Source organism: Arachis duranensis, chromosome 10, assembly GCF_000817695.3.
Source record: "Arachis duranensis cultivar V14167 chromosome 10, aradu.V14167.gnm2.J7QH, whole genome shotgun sequence".
NCBI classification, from domain to species: Eukaryota; Viridiplantae; Streptophyta; class Magnoliopsida; order Fabales; family Fabaceae; genus Arachis; species Arachis duranensis.
The window spans coordinates 103,351,761-103,371,866 of NC_029781.3; the positions used below are offsets into that span (position 1 = coordinate 103,351,761).

The 20,106-nt window shown below is 33.5% G+C and overlaps 2 protein-coding genes across 3 annotated transcripts; both read left to right on the plus strand.

Annotated features, from left to right (window-relative positions):
- The first annotated feature begins 678 nt into the window (after nt 1-678).
- Nucleotides 679-2,456, plus strand: LOC107471853 (protein SRC1). Of its 2 annotated transcripts, none has more exons than XM_021132687.2 (2): nt 679-1,245; nt 2,262-2,456. In XM_021132687.2, the coding sequence occupies exon 1, from the start codon at nt 861-863 to the stop codon at nt 1,206-1,208; it is 348 nt and encodes a 115-aa protein (XP_020988346.1). In that variant the 5' UTR covers nt 679-860; the 3' UTR covers nt 1,209-1,245; nt 2,262-2,456. The 2 variants fall into 2 exon arrangements, with proteins under 2 accessions (XP_020988346.1, XP_052111180.1); XM_052255220.1 differs by having other exon boundaries at nt 680-1,245; nt 2,259-2,455.
- Nucleotides 2,457-7,378: 4,922 nt separating this feature from the next.
- LOC107471604 (protein VAPYRIN) lies at nt 7,379-9,313 on the plus strand. Its single transcript, XM_016091099.3, has one exon. The coding sequence runs from the start codon at nt 7,550-7,552 to the stop codon at nt 9,167-9,169; it is 1,620 nt and encodes a 539-aa protein (XP_015946585.1). The 5' UTR covers nt 7,379-7,549; the 3' UTR covers nt 9,170-9,313.
- Nucleotides 9,314-20,106: the final 10,793 nt, after the last annotated feature.

The window sequence follows — 20,106 nt, forward strand, 5'->3', positions numbered from 1 at the left end:
GTAGGGTTCCTTCCATGTCTTTAATTTTTTATTTATAATTTTTGTAAATTTTACTTTTTTCTGTCCAATTTATCTTCAAAGCATATTTGAATTTCATTGTCAGATTTACATTCAAAGTCTTCTTTACTTATTTGTTCAACTTACTTTTTAGTATTTTTTTTCTGCCAAAAGCTCTCTGATCCAATCAAAGGCATTTTAATCATTTTCTTTAAATATCAATACAAACTATTTTGATCTCAGTCAGTTTACTTTTCGAATTTTTTATTTTGTATTTCTTTTAGTCTTTTGTACTTTTTGAACTTATTTCCTATCTTATTACTTGTCTAATTTGAAAACCTTTGATACACTTATAAAAAACTGATATATGCAAAAGAGGAGTTGGTTTTGCTCCCAAACCATTAAAATCGAACCACCATTAATTTGTTAAAAATCGACAAAATAATATTTTATACAAATAATTTAATTTAGTTACTAATTTTTTATATCCACTAAACATGGTTATATAATTATAATATATATTTTATGTATAGATTGATTTAATGTTTATTTTGTATTTACACATTGGCATAAAAAAAAATTCTTTTTCCGAAATTCCCAAGATTTGGTTGGCAACTTGGCATATATATACGGAGGCTTATCTTAAACAATGGCAATTTAAGTATTCCAAAAAAGAAAAAGTAAAAAAATATCCGGTAATTAACAACGCCGTGTAATAGCATTGAATTACAACCCTTTGTGATAATCCCTTCACATTATCCTTCATTAATTCATTTCCTTTCCGGGCTTATAAATAGCACTAAACCACAACCTTTGTGCCTCACACCAGAAAATTAAAGCCGAAAACAAATTAGAAAAAAAAAATGTCAGGAATCATCGAAAAGATTGAAGAGGTCCTCCATATTGGAGGGAACAAGGATGGTGATCACAAAGATGATGACCACAAAGGAGATCATAAGGAAGAACACAAGGATCATCACGATGATGAGAAGAAAAAGAAGGAAAAGAAGGATGATGATGGAGATAGCATTGTGGACAAGATCAAGGACAAGATCCATGGAGATCATGATGACAAGGACGAGCACAAGGGTGAAGAGAAGAAGAAGAAGAAAAAGAAGAAGGACAAGAAGAAGCATGAGGATGGCCATGATGACCATGACCATAAAAGCGACAGCGGTAGCGGTAGCGGCAGCGGCAGCGACAGTGATTAGATCTTCATTCTACAGCTTAATGCTAATCATCTTTAAGGTAGTGTAACTATGTTTTAATTTGTTGATAATTAAACCGAGAATCTGAGATTATGTGTGATTATTATCAGATTATCACCATGGCCATTATTATTGACCTTTAAATGCTATTTTTTGCTATTTGTTTTTTTTTTGTTTTTTCATTTGATCAATGGTTGTTGTTAAAGACAAAATTCCATAAATGAGTTAATTACTGGACGAACTCAACTCAATTTAAATGTGTTATTTGTTTTTTGGCTTTTGACTTTCTGAGTTTTGAACAACAAAAATAATAGGACAAAACTCTTTAGTTTTGTCTTTTTTTTTTTGAAAGGAAGTCCAAGGAACAATGATTGTCTTGAACAACATGAACAACCATCAATTAAATACAAGTACACTACCTACTCATTAAATTTACTCTTTTAATCCTATTAATTCATATTGTTCACACATTGTTCAAGAATATTATTAGTTACCTATACTTCTCTTTTTTTAATCTAACTTTTAGAGAATATATATGATATGAGATTAATTTTGAAAATTAGTTATTTTTCTAATATGGCAATAATATATTATTAATTGTCTTTAAAAAATTCTTTTACAATGTGTATGAAAATTAAATTATATATATTGTTGAACTAACACATTTTTTTAGGATAATACAATTTGCCATCTTAATGAGATTAAGTATATGTAATATGAGATAACATAAGGTAAATATAATTAGAATAGTTTAAAGGTGGAAATTTAAGGGAAAATAGTGTGAAAAATTTTGTATGATGTAGAAAAACTGAAAAAGAGTCAAGGACACATTTGGATCCGCATTTGACGTTGACACCAATTCTTAGTGCAGATAATTTTTTTTCAAACAGTCAAAATCCAATTTAACTCCAATCTAAACCCTTTCATGTAGTAAACCATACAGTGAATTAAAAATTATAGATTGAATCTAGGTGTTATTGTTGTTGTAAATATATATTGATTATACAGAGAATATGGACTAAACTTGGTTTCTTATTTTTGTCATGCATGTAGTAGGTGTATGGGGCCATGGCAGCGAGGAGCCTAAAATAATTATTAAGAAAGGGATGATTATGTTTCTTTCTGCTCTTTTTTTTTTCTTTTTTCTTCTGAAATTGGTTTAGTAGTTCTGTGTTTTAAATTTATATATCGTAAATGTATAACCTCACTAGCTACTTTGTTTCGGTTGGCTGTACATAAGCTTTAAGAAATAAATGAAGATTTTTAATTGTTAGTGAGATCTTGCGTTCATTTTGGCTCCGTTTGGTTGATGTATTTGATGAGACATAGACACAAAGACACATACATTAAAGACATAGACATAAAATATTTGTGTCTATGTATTGTGTTTGGCAAAAATAAAAAATAAGACACATATATTTAAAAAAGACTGAATTACTCTTCATTCAACCACAAGTTTTACCATTATTACAATACACCTATTATCCCAAACAATGCGTGCCATCACCATTAAATTTTTATTTCTTCTAATAATTTTTTATTTCTTCTAATACCATCTTAAATTATCATTAAATATTAAATATATATTTGTTCTTGAAAAAAAAATAGAAAATTAAAGTTCAGAATTTATCAAAAATTAATCAAAATTTAAATAAATACAAAATTAAATGTACAAATTTTTTTTTGAAAAAAATAGAAAAGTAAATTTAGTTGTAGAATCTAAAAGAGAAAGAGAAAAAAAAGATTTGGGAAGATAAGAGGACAAATTTTAAAAACTCAATAAGGGTAAAAGAGTAAAAAATTAGTATCTCATAAGTTGTGTCTCAGTGTCTTACCAAATTAGAGGTACACAAATTTAGTGTCTCCGTGTCCATCCGTGTCCTCCCGTGTCCTTCGAAAGTTTGTGTCTCACCAAACCAAACAATAGACATGTGTCACCGTGTACCACTGTGTCTATGTCTCAGTATCTATGTCTCAGTAACCAAACGCTACCAAAAAGATTACCCACGAGATATTCTGGCAGTTGTATGATTGCTTATAGAATTGAATGATTTACATGCTTGCACTAATAAGCAAAGAAAATGGCATCTTACCCTTTGGCATCGTTGGAAAGGGGGAAGGAACCTAGAACCTTAAAATATTCGAACTTGAGGTCACAAACTCAATGCCATTAGTCTCGTCAATGTGTTAATATTATTGAAATTAATTTAAACAACTTGAGTTAGTCAATTTGCAATAGTGTTTCCGTGACCTAAAGAGTTTAAATATTATTTAAAAATTATTTATTTATATTTTTAGAATATTTAATTTAATTTGATATATTTTAATTTTATTTATTTAATTATTAGATTGAGTTTTATGTTTATGAGCTTAGAATTTTCTTTATTTTAACCTAATAAAAAGCTATAAATATCTTAAACTATTATAGTCGTAGTATTGAGTGATTAAAAGTGCCAAAATACTTTTTGATTTTGTGATAAAATCATAGTGCGGACAAGTGAGGCAGAAAATTGGTAGAAAATTGATAAATCTCTTCGATTCAATTTTCAAATTATAGTGTGAACAAGTTAGATTGATGATTTTTCATTGCATCAAGAAATTAGATAAAAAGTAAAGTAATTGTCTTTGTATTCAATTTCAATTTTTTTTGTTTCTATTTCAATTACAATTTATCTTTTCTATTCTTGTCTTGTTTATTCTTTTTTTTTCCTTATCATTTGGTATCAAAGTATTTTAAATAATATAAACTAATAATTTCTAAATAATATTTGAACTCTTCATATCACGAACATTTGAAACACGTATTATTTGACTAGTTAACTCATACATTTAAGCAAATATCCATATTCAAATTCCCCTTGTGTGCGCAACAATCTATTGGCTAACATCTAACAACCAACTATAACAAATTAGTATTTGACCTGTCAAATTAAAAAAAATATCTTAAAAAATAAAAAATTATATTGAAATTATATATATAACATTATTCTATATTTGTTTTCTTTGAAATTTTTAAAAAAATTAAACGATAATAACCTAACGATTAATTTATTTTAATTTTGTCGACATTTCACAAAATTGTTTGTACCAATACCAAAACACTATAAAATTTTGATAACCTCAAATTAATTACTAATTTAGAGTTATTTGTTTCATTTAGTTATGTTATTGTTGTCTACTCTCATAAATTAAAAGGTTATATAGCCCTAGAGCTAGATGATGAGCATCCATTTGTTGTTGAAAATTTATAGCAAATTTTGTTCGAGATTAAAGTGAGATAAAAGAAATTTTAAATAAACTTAACATGTAAAATTGTATATAGAATTTATTCATTAAAGTTTTAGTCCTATTTTATATTTAAGGGGTGATCGCTAAAACTCTTATTTTATATTTAAACTATGTTAGGTGTAAGTTAAAATTTATCATTAAAATCAAATATCAATATATATATTAAAATATAAAATATAAAATATGTATTAAAAATAAATTAAATTATATATGTACTATTTATATATAAATATATAGTAATTAAATTTTAATATACACATAGTATTTTTATTTATATTTAAGGGACGATCAAGCTCTCTCTCTTATTATTATTATTATTAATTCAAGTATTCGAGTTTCTTTGTTAGAATTTGCATAATTTTGTTAGGCTTATATATATACCTTATGCTAAAATATGTTTTTTGTTCAACAAGAATCGTAATCTAAATCTCTAAGTCATAAAATCTCATAGTATATACTATTGAACTATTTTAATTTGTTCTATAAAGTATAAACTTAGCTAATAAAAGAAGAAATATAAATGGTTATTTGTTATATTCTGCCACATGCTATTCTCCTAAAGTAAGCTCAAATGCCATAAAGGGGACTCTTAATTTCAACTATGCACTAATGCAATAATAGCTGAATTCAGGTGACTCCACATGTAGTCTTGAACGTTTCATACACAATTATTCTTATTATTTAAATGTTCTTCTTCTTTCTACTTGTCTTCTACTACTATTGCCAAAGACCAAAGTAAGAACTGATCCTCATCTTGCACTTGAGGCAAATGGCTGTGCGTGTTCTGCCTAATACTTTTGCATGTTTGAATTAGTTTTTTTTAGTATATTTATTTGAGGAGTGCTAGGCGTGCGCAGCAGAATTTGTGATGTGTAATCATCAATTAACCATTATCAATAATATGTAGGATTACTCATTTTTTTTTTAATGGTTAAGTGCTGATCAGATTTCAATAAAAATGTTGGACCTTAAACTTTCTATATTTATTATTTTCGTCCTAACAAAATTTTTTTTGAGTTATCATTAAGCAAAGAAATAATCTCATTAAGAACATTAAAATAAACAAAAATTCTAAATTTTAAAAGTATCCCTTTATATATATTCTAAAGTATTTCTTAGTCCAACAGAATAAAGACTAATCTCTTGCGGATCTAAATTTCATCTAAAGATTTGTCACTCACTAATAAATTGCTGTATGTATAGGACGAGATTTAAATTTTCGACACTTATTTAAACGAACGAATGAATTGACTATTCGACTATCCCAAGTTGGTTGTGCCAATAACTAAAACTAACAAATTTCACATTTCAGTGTACTTGGCGCATCAAATCAAACACAAAATAAAAAAACTAATAGTGCTAAGCAAAAAGGAAATAAGAGTATCCATTTGTTTATGTCCATACTATGGTTTGGCCAAGTAAACGAATCATGTTTCTTGCGTACTCAGACTTGGCAACACAAAACGTTAATGCTTCTTGTTGGTCGCAGTGGAATGTTTTCCCACATTGCCAAACCAAATATTATATGATTATATCCACCTGATGTACCTATTCGTACTAGTTAAGGAATGAATGATTATTCATAGAAAACAATGAGAGAAAAGGCAAGCATCTCAAAAGAATCTGAATTTTCACACTTCATCATACTCCCATTTTTAATAATGTTATTATTATCACCAAAATTAACGGCTCCTCATAAATTATGTCTAATTCAACAACAAAATTTGGCTCTTTCTTTGTAAAATAGTCGTAAACCAAAACACTGAAAGTGACGCGCAGCAGAAGGAAATAGACATATTGAATTACAATAATCCTTCGACTTGTACACTTCTCCACTCCGAATAGTGAAATACGGTAATTATTCTATATATATTTAATTTTTTTTAGTAACAAATAGTTGTTTTTATAAAATATAAGCAACAATAATTAATTCGATTAGCGAACATAAGAAATGACAAAGAAAATAAACATAAAATATTAATTAATGATTTTTTTAATCTATATACATAATCAAAGTGAGAATTTTAAAGTATTAAGATGTTTGAATGAGAGTTTTTTTTAGTTGTGTATGGTATTTCTCAGCCTATCAAACTAAGAACTCATCGGTTACAAATCGAAATTCTATTTAAAAATTTAGTAACACAACTATGTATATTAATAATTTAGCTAATAAATTTGACTATTTTTTTTTATCATTCAATTATTATTATGTCTTTAACTCTTTATCTAATCATATTTCTTTATTTTTTTCTTGTTGATATAAGACGGATTCTAGAATAATTGCTATATAGGTTTTGTTATGTCTACTATGTTGTTGATATATAAAAAAAATATGTGCAATCTAGCTGTTACTTTAATTTGTTAAAGTCTCTCAATTAAGTAGTAGAAATAAAAAATATTTTATAAGAGTAATTTAAAAAAATAATATTATAATAATTAATTTCAGTTAACATTATAATAAATTGTAAAATAAATCTGATATAAAATAAAATTTTGTTGAATTTAGATTTAGAATATTTATTTTAATTAAATTTCAAATAAAAGTTTGAAAGGTTTTTTCATACTTAAATATTGGCTCCAATGTTGACTGCTTAAAGGTACCCCCAAAGCTTATATAGTATGAAAAATTATAGGTAAGTTTATAGATGAAATCTCACACCAATCTTGCACCATCAAATCATTATTGATGATTAATTGATGGCTAACAATTATAAAAATTACTCCCCTAACATTGTTCCTAAATTAATAATATTAAATTATAGTATAATGTAATTGATAATTGTTCATGTTGTTGTTTAAGATAATAATTGTTTCCTTAGCATTTCCGTATAATATTGTTTAGAGAGAAGCCAAGGAAGTATATAACTGCATTGAGTTATTGACAGTTAAGACGCCGAATAGAACAAGTCATCATTGATCTTTTCACCCACCACTTGGCACATTCTTAAAACATAGCCGGCCCCTTCTGCATCCCCCAATCTCTAATAATACCCCCTTCAAACTTCACCTTCTTCACTTCCTTTCATTTTTCTCAACACTCTTCCAAGTAAGTAGAGATGGATAGATTAATAAGATTAGACCCCTCAAACATAGTCCCAATAAGAGTTGAACCAGGTCAAAAATGTCAAGGCAAGATCACCTTGAGAAACGTCATGTACACTATGCCGGTGGCTTTCAGGCTTCAGCCACTCATTAGGACTCGTTACGCCGTCAAGCCACAAACCGGTGTCATATCACCGTTAGGCACCGTAACGGTTGAGATTTTCTACTACCTTCCTCCGGGTTCCAATCTTCCACATTCGTTCCCTCACACAGATGATTCCTTCCTTCTCCACAGCGTCGTCGTCCCCGGCGCAACCATCAAAGAACCTTCCTCCATGTACGACGCTGTTCCCACTGACTGGTTCACCACCAAGAAGAAGCAAGTCTTTGTAGATAGTGGAATCAAGATCATGTTCGTTGGCTCTCAGATCCTGGCTCAGCTTGTTTCCGATGGTTCAATGGACGAAATCAGAGAGGTACTAGAAAAGAGTGACCCCTCATGGAAGCCTGTGGATTCCGTTGATTCACAAGGACAATCGTTGCTTCACCTCACGATTTCGCAACGGCGAGCTGATCTTGTTCAGCTGCTTCTTGAATTCGAGCCGGACATAGAAGCTTCGAGTCGTTCTGGGTCGACCCCACTCGAAGCCGCGTCCTCTTCGGGCGAGGCCTTGATTGTGGAGCTTCTACTGGCCCACAGGGCCAACCCAGAACGATCCGAATCATCTGTGTTCGGACCGATTCATTACGCAGCTAGAGCGGGACACGTGGAGGTTCTAAGGCTTCTCCTTCTCAAAGGTGCGAAGGTGGACGCACTCACAAGAGATGGCAACACGGCGTTACATCTCGCCGTGGAAGAGCGAAGAAGGGATTGCGCTAGGCTCCTTCTGGCAAACGGTGCAAGAACGGACGTTAGAAACACGCGGGAAGGTGACACTCCTTTGCACATAGCAGCATCCACGGGTGACGATCACATGGTGAAGCTCTTACTGCAAAAAGGCGCGAACAAAGACGTGAGAAATCTACAGGGCAAGACCGCGTATGACGTGGCAGCCGAGAACGGACACGCGCGTCTCTTCGACGCGCTTCGGTTGGGTGATAACTTGTGCGTGGCAGCGAGAAAAGGCGAGGTTAGAACAATCCAGAAGCTTCTAGAAAGTGGCGCATCGATCAATGGAAGAGATCAACACGGATGGACAGCACTTCACAGAGCATCGTTTAAAGGGAGAATGGATGCGGTTCGTGTTTTGGTGGAAAAAGGGATCGATGTTGATGCGAAGGACGAAGAAGGTTACACTGCGTTGCATTGCGCGGCTGAGTCGGGTCATGCTGACGTCACGGAGTTTCTGGTGAAGAAAGGTGCTGACGTGGAAGGAAGAACCAGCAAAGGTGTAACTGCTCTGCAAATAGCGGAGTCGTTACACTATGTAGGGATCACAAGGATTCTTGTTAATGGAGGCGCTACGAGAGATAACAATTTGAATCAGATAGCAGCGCCTGCTGTAATTCCTTTTGGGAAAAACATGGAAGATGGAAGTTTGATGATGAAGAAGAAAAAGATCTCTAGGAGCGGAGTGGTACGGGGTAATAATAATAACTTTGATCGTTCTTCAACGCCTTTGGCTGTGCTCTAATTAAACTCTAAAGCTAGCTAGCTATAGCTATAAGCTCGTTTTGAAATTGATTATAACGAGAAGAATTATTATTGGAGATGATTTGAGGCTTTTGGCTGGTGTAATTCTTAAGTTGTTGAATGGGAACTGTAGATTTGTCAACAATGTTGTTTATGATGTTAATTGGTTTTCATACTCGAGAACATTTTTGCATTCGGAGTTTGGACCATCCATTCGTATACAATGGCATAGGTATCAAACATTGATGTTAATATTGCCAAATGTTGAGTTGGAAAACTTATATTTAATTAAAATGATAGTCAAATATTATTAAAATATTAATTAAAAAATTATTAAACTATTTTTTTTTAATGGTTTGTTTAGTGTGTATTAGTGTGCAAGAAATAAATTTAGTTTTTTATTGGGCTAAAGTTACATAAGCCCAATATTGATCACTGAAAAAAGCTTAACCTTGGATAAGATAATTTAAAAAATTAATGGCTGAACATTCAAATTAAAGGACAAGTCCAAATCATAAGTCCACTTTGATAAACCAAAAGAATGATGAACTTGGGCCAAAGTCTCCTAGCATGCTTCGGTTATCCACTTTTTTGTGTAATGAAATTCAAAATTTAATTTGGTTAATTACATGCATAACTAACCGAAACTTAAAATTAAATTGAGTTTATTATGCATTAAAAGTATTGTTTCTTCTTTCTCATCTTTCTTGTCTTTTGGTCACATCCATCAAGAAAGAAGGGTGAAGAAGTTATGAAGCCTAGGAAAGCAAAAAGCTATGAAAAAAGATCCGAAGAAAAATAAAAATAAGATTTTTGTCATTGAAGGCATGATTTGAAGAAAAATTTCAAGAATTTACTTACCAAAAAAAGGAAGAATCTGCCTCGGTGAAGAATCAAATATGAGGTGCAAAGTTCATTTTTATTTTTGTTCATCAAAAAAAGAAGATAGCCGCTGAACTACACGTAGGAAGAAGTAAAAATAAAAGGTAAGAAACTGTCATCGGTCATAAGCTTTTCAAGGATCCGAATCCTTTCTTGGAGGCAAAGTCAAGATCAAGGATTCAGATTGAATGAGTTTGATAAAAAGGGGTGAGAGAGGTACATACATGTTGATTTTGGTTTTTTCCTCTCTCTTCTCTTTATCCGAACTGTTGCTGCTTTTGGTTGGAGAAGAAGTTATTTGGTTGAACCGATTTCAACCTTGGAAGCTTCTCCTTTAATATTAAGGGTGAACGGCTAAGGGTTGAGATCAATGAGAGATAATGAAAGCATAGAGTTCTCGTAGCTATCCAAAGCTAATAGAGTTTTTCTCCTCCAATGTTGTTTATTTTGTTTTCTTTTTTCTAGTATTGTCTGTCTGAGTCTCATGATGAAAAATACAAACATTGTGAGGTTTGTAAGAAAAAGCCAATGAGAGAAAAAAGACAGTGATCAATATTAGAGAAAAAGCCAAAGATGTCTCAGAGTTTCTTTGTACATTTTTCTGTTGTGAGTCATGATTCTGTGGGGATTCCCTTACAAGTTGGGTTAGCACTTTGCGGTTGAAAGCTATGTTTTGAGTCCTAGTCAAATTCAGATTGGGTGTCAAATTTGTCCTTGATACGAATGGATAGTTCTTAAGGAGAAATTGGTGTTTGTAATGTTGTGAAAACATAGTAAAATTTCATCGTTATTGTGATGAAGACAGGATGTAGGCCACATTGCATTTAGTGGCCGAATCAGGATATATCTGGTGTTAATTTTTCTTCCCTATTCCTTTCTCTGTTTCTGTTTATCAGGAGACAAAAATTAAAATATCTTTTAACTCAGTACGAGACAAAACAAAAGTGTCTCCTAATTCGACACGAGACAAAAAGCACAAATATCTCATAAAGTTTATTGAAAAATTAGAAATTAAAATCCAATAAAAAAAGGTGCTAAGATTCAACTCTTATTCTATCACCAAAAATCAAGTAGCTTTGTGGATAATGATATCGTATGTTGCATTCTCTTATTCTATTAAAAATTTATTAATAATGATAATTAGTTTGTTATTTATTTATTATTAAATAAACAAAAATATTATTTATATTTTATATTTTATTATATATTCTATGCTGACAGTTAATTATTTTTGGGCTGATTTTAGTTTACTACAAGTATAGTGGTTGTTATAATCATATTAGCAAATAATAATTATAAATCAAAAATGGAGACAGTGTTTTCAAAGAAGTGTAGAATAGAGATGATAGTTACAAGAATTTGATTCCAATATGCTTCTTAATACGATACTATATAGTAGATTACAATGAGGCAAATAGCATAAAAACACATTCCTTCTCTTTCATGTGGAAGAAGCAACTCGTTCACCCACAAGCAACATAAACATTTAGAATAATATTAAAATAATAGTCAATGAAAATATTAAACAATATGAATAATATATATATTGAATGTTCAATTTACTGTGAATGATTCTAATCTTAAAATTTAGATGAGTAATTTAAAATGTAGTGTATTTTATTTGAATTAAATCAATTTTAAAACTCATTGTTCATGTTATTCAAAAAAATTATTGATTTCCTAATATAACCCAAACATTTATTCTCTATCTTTTTTCTTCATCTTCATCCATCTTTCTTCACACACATGTTCTTGAACCATTCTTGTTCCTGATCCCCTTCTCCTCCCCTGCAATACCATGCATGCATTTCCTTCAACTCTTTTGTTCCAACACAAATACTTGATCGGAGAATAAGAAATTTATACTAATAAAAATATTAGAGTTGTATGTCTTTGTATATAAAAATACAGATTCAACCATAGACATGTCAGGTTATAAATTTTGATTTGGTTTAATAGTAAAAATTGGTATAGTTCAGTTTTTAACACCCATAATCTTTATAATAGATTATAGTAGAATTGTTTTTATTATAATTGAATTAAGGGTGATGGTTTCAGTGGCTAAGAGAAAGGGGGGTTGAATCTTAGCCCCCTTTTTTCTTGATTACATTTTCTGATCTTTGAGGAGACTTTTATGTTTTTTGTCTCGTCCCTTGCCACGAGATTTTTTATTTTTGTCTCGTCACTTGGTATGAGATATTTTTGATTTTAGCTTCTGTGCAGCAGAAACAGAAATGGAGAAGTAGAGAGAGAAGATTACACCCAGATATATCCTAGTTCAGCTGCTAAGTACAATGCAGCCTACATCCAGTCTCCATCACAACAATGATGGAATTTCACTATAATCAACCAGATTACAAATTGTAAAGTGCTGACCCAACTTATAAGGGGATTCCCACAGAATCATGAAACACAACCTAGATGAACAAAGGAACTCTAAGACATTTATGGCTTTTTCTTTTAATTTTGCACTCTCTGCCTTTTTTCGCTCTATGGCTTTTTCATACAAACCTTACTTGTTTGCCTTTTTCCATGAGACTCAAGACAGACAAAATTAAACAGAAAATTATAAAGTAGAAAACATTGAAGGAGAAGAACTTCTGTTAGCTTGGGTAGCTATAAGAACTCTACACTTACTCTCCTTGTTTCAAACCATGGTTGTTCACCCTTTTTATAGAAGAGTGAAGCCTCCACAGTTGAAACCAAACAAACCAAGCTTAACTTCTTCTCCATGCAGAACAAACAGGTTCGGCCAGAAAGAGAGAAGAGGGAACTCACGCATAACCAACATGCAAATACCTCTAGTCCTTCCTTGGTCATCACCCTTCATCAATCCGAGCGCTCCATCCTTGCTGGCCGAATCTTCATCAACCATTTTTGGTATGAAGAAGCCAAGATCTCATCATAGAATCTTACCATAAGTGATGCAGATCTTAGCCACAGCATACTTTTCTTTTGTTATGTTTTCTTGTCATCATTAGTTCGATGGTCTTGAAGCATGCATCTTCTTCTTTCTTTTGGTTGTTGAACATTGCTTCCATTGTTTCCTGGACAATGACCGAAGCAAAGAAAGAAAGAGATGAGAGAGAGAATAGGCAATCTTGGAAGAAAAGCATTTAAGTGGGTTAAACCAATTAATTGGTAAAAGTTACTTTTACTTCCCTTAGAGTGGCGTGTAGCAAGAATCATAATGATTCCCATCAAATCAAAGTCAAATTCTCTCTCATAGTTCCCATGCAATAAATGGTAATGTAATGAATTTGAAATCCATCACATGGTTGGAATTGAGATCCATTGGAAGGCATAGGCAAATATCAACATTTGCTTTCGTGATGAAGTATATTTCGGATCATGCACGAGGAACACTTTTTTGGGCTTGGAGCATTTAAATTCATTCTGGCCCAAGTTATTTATTTTCCATTCAGCCACAAGAAGCTAACTTCATATTAATGCTGAATATTTTAATCATTGGGCTAGCAACATTTTTATTTCGGCCCAATGGTTTCAGTCATATATGATCATAAAATACTAATACCAAGGCTGAATTGGGCTTGCACCAGAATTTTATTTTTTGGCCCATTTTATACCTGCACAGCAAAATTAATTAATTAACATATATGAATCAAAATTAGATTAATAATTTTTCTGTTAATAATGTTTGATCATTATCAATTTAAATTAGAGTTTTCCAAACTCATCAATCTCCCCTTGATGACAAACATTATTAAAATTGAAATAGAAAGAAATTTAAAGATTTGAGTACGAGTACTCCCTTTGAAGATTGAATTTCTCCCCCTTTCAAATTATCACATGGCTCCCCCTTGATGTATGCTATTTTACCAAGGGAAGCACTATCCTGTGACATTTAAATCAAGCTTCAAGTAACAATGTTATTTAGCATATTATGTGATACTAAATGATTGATCTATGAGCAGTTTAAATTGATAATCAAAACTTATTTGACATCATAAACTTATTTTCTGCTCAATGTACACAACATAATCAAACAGAAATAATTTTTGCTGTTCAAATTAGTTAAAAAATATTTTCCAACAAATCAGAGCAATCATAGTTATGGTAGAAAAAATATTTTTCAAGCAAGATATAATCTTTCCAAACACAGCAACTATTTCCATTAAGAATTAAGAAAAACTGCCAAAAATAAATCCAACATTAAGCATTTTATCAAGGTAACACAATAAACACATTTTACCAAGATAAAAATCAAATGATGGCAGCAATATTCAAAGCAGTTGCATCACAATCAAAACAAGTACTTCAAGCATCAATCCTATTTAACAGGAATGATCATGAATTCTCAAGAGAGAATTTCAATCCTTGTTTTTCAATTTCAATTTTTTTATTTTTCTTCCCCTTTTGTCATCAAAGGGTCACCTGCAAACAGTTGTGATATAGCAAGCAAAATATTCAAAATATAGTCAAACACAACAGAGTATCACAGGGTATCTCAGAGTTATAAGAGTTTCCAACCCAACAAAATAAAGTACCAGATTGAGCATACTTAAGCCAATATCCTAAACCTTAAAACAGAACATTAATCATCAGACAAATTGAGATCAGAGTCTCCAACATCTTCTTCACTGCCAACTCCCAGATCCTTCTCCAGGTTTTCCAACATCAGACCCACTCTCTCTTTACATCTCCTCCAAGCCCGTTCATTTTCATAGGCTAGCTTGCGAGCAGCCCTATGAAATTGAACCATAAGTGTAGACATATTGGAGAATTCGGTGAGGATTTCTCTTATGGATTCGGTTGCTTTGGAGGATTCAAACTGACTTTCAAGGTCGCTATCCATTGGCATTGATTTCTTACTCTTGGTTCCTTTTACAGCACCACCACCTTTGATCATAGAAAATTTGTTCTCCACAGCCTCATTTGTTAAATCTACCTTATAGTACTCAAAAATACACGTGAGAAACATTCTATAAGGTAAATTAGCCTTTTTGGTACTTTTTACAGACTCCCACATATGTCTAATCATGAGATAAGCAAATGAAATAGGAGAAGAAGTAACAAGGGCAAAAATTATTAAAGAATCAGATACGGTTACCCTATTGTGAGAACCACTTTGTGGGGTTAAAATGTGAGTAATGATGCGGTGCAGCAGTGAGTTGGTTGGTCCAAGAGCCTTGTGAGTAGGAACAGTACCGTCCAATCCAGACATATTTGCACAGATATGAGAGAGAACTTGCTTGTAAGTAAATCCAACATGTTCATCCCATTTGTCACTCATGTATACCCTCAGTCCTTCATCCGTGTAGCCAAGGACAGCACTGATGGTTTCAGTGTTCAGAGTGATATGCACACGTTTCACATAGGAGTGAAGACTACCATCAATCAGTCTGAGATTTGCATAAAATTGCCTAACCAATTTTGGATAAACCATTTTGTGAGTGAGGAGCAATGGGGACCATTTGATGTTGTCAAACAGAGGTTGCAAGTTGATTCCTTTGGCTGCCAGTTGCTCAAGATTCACCAAATATGAGGGACAGATATGCCTCTTTTCCAAAACCTCTTGATGGAATTCATAGAATGCACATGTCAAGAATCTGGATGGATCATAGTGAGAGTGTGGCTTGTGAAATTTGTTCTTGAATTTCAGTGACTCAAGATTTGCCGGTTCCCTGGTTTCATGCAACACGAAACCTTTAGGCTTCTGAGAGCTTCTGCCTGATGTGTGTGGTGTAGCCTTCTTTGGTGAACGTGGCGGTGGTGAAGAAACGGGTGAGGTGTGAGATGATTCTTCCTCAACACTGGGCTCCTTGTTTTTGCCACGGCCAGAGCTTTTGTGAGCAATCTTCTTTCTCATGGTGGGTGTTTGTTTGGTAGATTGAGAGGGAGAGGATGAAGATGTAGAGTGAATGTGAATATATGTGTGTGATTGTGGAGTGAACTGTTTTTGAGAGAGACGGATTCTTCTACTTTTTCTTGATGCAGTTTTCTTTTTCATTATGTGAAGAGAGACAATGAGGGTGGAAGAAGAAGAGATGGCCGAAGGTGGAGAGTGGAGGGAGGTTAAGGAAGCAATAAATGTTGATTGGAGAGAGATAGTGGGGGGTGGTTAATGGTCATCATACGCGGTTATTAACCAGGGCGGTTTCCCAATGATTTGAAAAGGTGGTTCCTGACAAACCCCATTTTGAGGGTTTGTCTTATGCTAATTTCAAAGGGGTTTATCAATGATTTCACACACTTTCTGCATGAAAATACAAGGAATTGCATTCTTTTCCTAGTTTTTCCTCATGAATGAAAACATGCTTATTTTGCACTAAAATAGATACATTTCTAATCTTCTCTTGATGCCATTCGATGCCGTGACTTGTGTGTTAAGTGGTTTCAGGATATAGAGTAGGAATGGACAGGAAAAGAAAAGGAAGACGGGTGCAAAAGGAAGAAAGCATGAGAATTAGGCTTTGGAGATTTCCACATGGGCGCGTGCGCGCACCTGGCGCGCCCGCGCGGATGAGAGCAACGTGAAGCCGAGACTAAGAGCCAAGCCACGAGCCGGTTTGAGTGGCGGCTAAGCTAGGATCCTCAGGGATGCGCACGCGTACATCACGCCTCCGCGCACAATACAAGACGCCTCAACAGGCGCGTACGCGTACCTTGCGCGTGCGCGCCGATTTGCGAATGTGTTTTTTTTTAAGAAGTCACGTGACTTAAGCATAGAGGTAGTTGAGGATCTCACTTTTGGGGAAAATGCTTTGGCGGGAAAAGGCTTAAGAGAACCAAGGGGGCAAGGGTAAAAGACACTTAGTTCATTTTTCGAGTTGAGAGATATTTTTTGGGGGAGAGAGGAGAGAGGACTCAAGTTCTTACTAGGGTTCTTCTTCATCAAAATTCTGGATTTTTACCCATTCCTTGGTGAGATCCATTGCAACTTTCATTCCACTTTGTTCATGTAATAGGTTTTCTTTTCCAATTTCAAGTTGTAGTTGTAATTGCTAAAATTCCTTGGATCTTGGATTCAACTTCATGATTTTTGGAGTCCATTGATGTTTTGAGATTTTGATCCTCATTATTGCTCCTTGACAATTGTTTGTTGTTAATTCCTTGTATTGCAATATCTTTAATTCTACTTTTCTCTTCATTTTACTATGACCTTCCTTCTTGCTCATTACATGTTTGATAAAATGTCAACACTAGCTATGGAGTATAATTTTTACACTTGGCATAGGGTTTGGTCATTGGAATAAGTTGAATAGTTGTGTCAATGGTTGATTTGGAGTTAGGGATTGCCAATTGACTTGGAGTGCACTAAAGCTAGATTCCCGTGAGGTGAAGCTAGAACTTGTGACTCAAGTTGATTGTTTTCATTTGATTTTCCTCTACACTTGGGGGATAACTAAATGGAGCAAGACCTAATTGTTGTCAACATTGAGTGAACTATAATGATAAGATTTCTAATGCCAACCCTAAGTCAAGTCCTTTTGATAATTGGTTGTTTGTTTCTCATTACTTTGCTAAGACCTTCAAAGAACTCAAACAAGGCTTACTAAATCAATAAGATGCACACTTTGGCAATTCCAAGGGAGAACGACTCGGGAGACTAGTACTCTCGGATATAGATTGTAGATTTGTTTGATGATGGATTTTGCATTGGTTTAGACTATACTACGATTGATCACTTGATAAATTCTATACCGACAAAAATTCATTTGTCAGTTCCTTGAATCAAGGGATTAGTTGAAAAGGAAAGATTTGATTTGACATTATGCCTCTTTCAACTAGATATGATAAGACAACTTTGAGATTTGATTTTCAAAAGGGTGAGTAACTAACAAAACGGTCAGAGATGGGTTAAAGGGATTTTGTGGGGCCCATTGGAATTTATTTCTATGCAGTCTCCCCCTTAATCATAGCTCTCCCATCATGCATTTATTTTTATCTCGTCCATTCCTGTGAGATAAAACTGAACAGAATGAGAATTTCAAAAATTTTCAACAGAGCATATATCAATTATTCCCAAGTTTTTCCTTAACAAACAGAATCTGTCTTCACAGAGGGGTTTTGTAAAAATATAAGCAAGTTGTTCTTTAGATTTTACAAATTGAATATCAATAGTACCCTTTTGCACATGTTCTCTAATGAAATGATATTTGATCTCAATGTGCTTAGTTCTTGAGTGCAAAACAGGATTTTTTGAAATATTTATGGCACTCATGTTATCACAGAACAAGGGTATACTATTGATTTTTAATTTGTAATCTTCCAACTGTGTTTTTAACCAAATCAATTGTGAACAACATGCAGATGCGGATATATATTCAGCTTCAGCTGTGGATTATGCAGATATATATTCAGCTTCAGCTGTGGATAGAGCCATTGTGGCTTGTTTTTTGCTTGACCACATGTTGAGTGAGCTTCCAAGGAAGCAACACATGCCGGAAGTGCTCCTTTTATCCACTTTATCTCCCGCATAATCTGCATCACAAAATCCTACTGCACAAAAGTCATCAGATTTTGGATACCATAAACCATAATCACATGTTCCCTTAATGTATCTAATGATGCGCTTAACAGCCGAAAGATGGGATTCTTTTGGGTGAGATTGAAATCTTGAACATACACCCACACTTTGAACAATATCCGGTCTAGAGGATGTAAGATACATTAGTGAACCAATCATTCCCCTATACCGTGTCTCATCCACATCTAGGCCATCATCATCCTTTTCAAGTTTAGTGTTAGGATGCATTGGTGTTCCCATTGGTTTGAAATTTTCTAAGCCAAATTTCTTTATCAATTCTTTTGCATACTTGCCTTGGTGAATAAAGGTACCACTAGGAGTTTGTTTAATTTGGAGGCCAAGAAAGAAAGTTAGATCTCCCATTAAACTCATTTCAAACTCACTAGTCATGAGTTTTCCAAACTCTTCACACAAGGACTTATTGGCCGATCCAAACACAATATCATCCACATAAACTTGAACAAGAAGGATGTCATCATTAGAAACTTTAATGAACAAAGTAGTGTCGGTGGTTCCCCTTTGAAAATGATTTTCTAATAGGAAGGCACTAAACCTTTCATACCAAGCTCTTGGAGCTTGTCTAAGGCCATAAAGAGCCTTTGAAAGTTTAAAAACATGATTAGGAAAATCTTTATGTTCAAAACCGGGGGTTAAGCCACATACACTTCTCTATCAATAAAGCCATTAAGGAAAGCACATTTAACATCCATTTGAAATATTTTGAAACCCTTATGGGCAGCGTAGGCAAGGAGCAACCTAATTGCTTCCATTCTAGCTACCGGAGAAAAAGACTCATCAAAATCAATTCCCTCTTCTTGATCGTAACCTTGGGCCACTAATCTAGCCTTGTTACGAACAACTTGTCCATCCTCACCAAGTTTATTTTTAAATACCCACTTAGTACCCGTAACTTTCCTACCATCCGGATGAGGTACTAATGTCCAAACCTCATTTTTGTCGAATTGAGCGAGTTCCTCTTGCATGGCCTTGACCCATGATGGATCTTCAAGAGCATCCTTCACATTATTGGGTTCCATTTGTGACAAAAATGCAAAGTTGCTTGGTTCGGATTGTCTTTTGGTTGAGGATCTCGTTGTCATTCCTTGAGAGGGATCACCTATTATGAAGTCATGAGGATAACCCCTCATAGACTTCCATTCTCTAGGCTTTCTTTGTGGTGTTGAGCTTTGATGAGTTTTTGTTGGTCTTACTGTTTCAGTTTCTCATGCTATCTCAGGAGAGAAGATGGAAGTGTCTCCTCCAATCTGACGAGACAATTCTGGACTAGCAGATTCTTCAATTTGGGCAGATTTGGGATTTTCTTTGTTTGTTCCAGCTCCTTCACAATCTGAATCACTCTCTATCATAGTACTGGGAATTAAGTTAGAATCACAAAAAGTAATATATATGGATTCCTCTATGGTTCTATGTTCTTTAAGGTAAATCCTATAGGCTTTGCTAGTGGTGGAATATCCAACAAACATTCCTTCATAAGATTTTGGATCAAACTTACCAAGATTTTCTTTGTTGTTAAGCACAAAACATTTGCATCCAAAAACATGAAA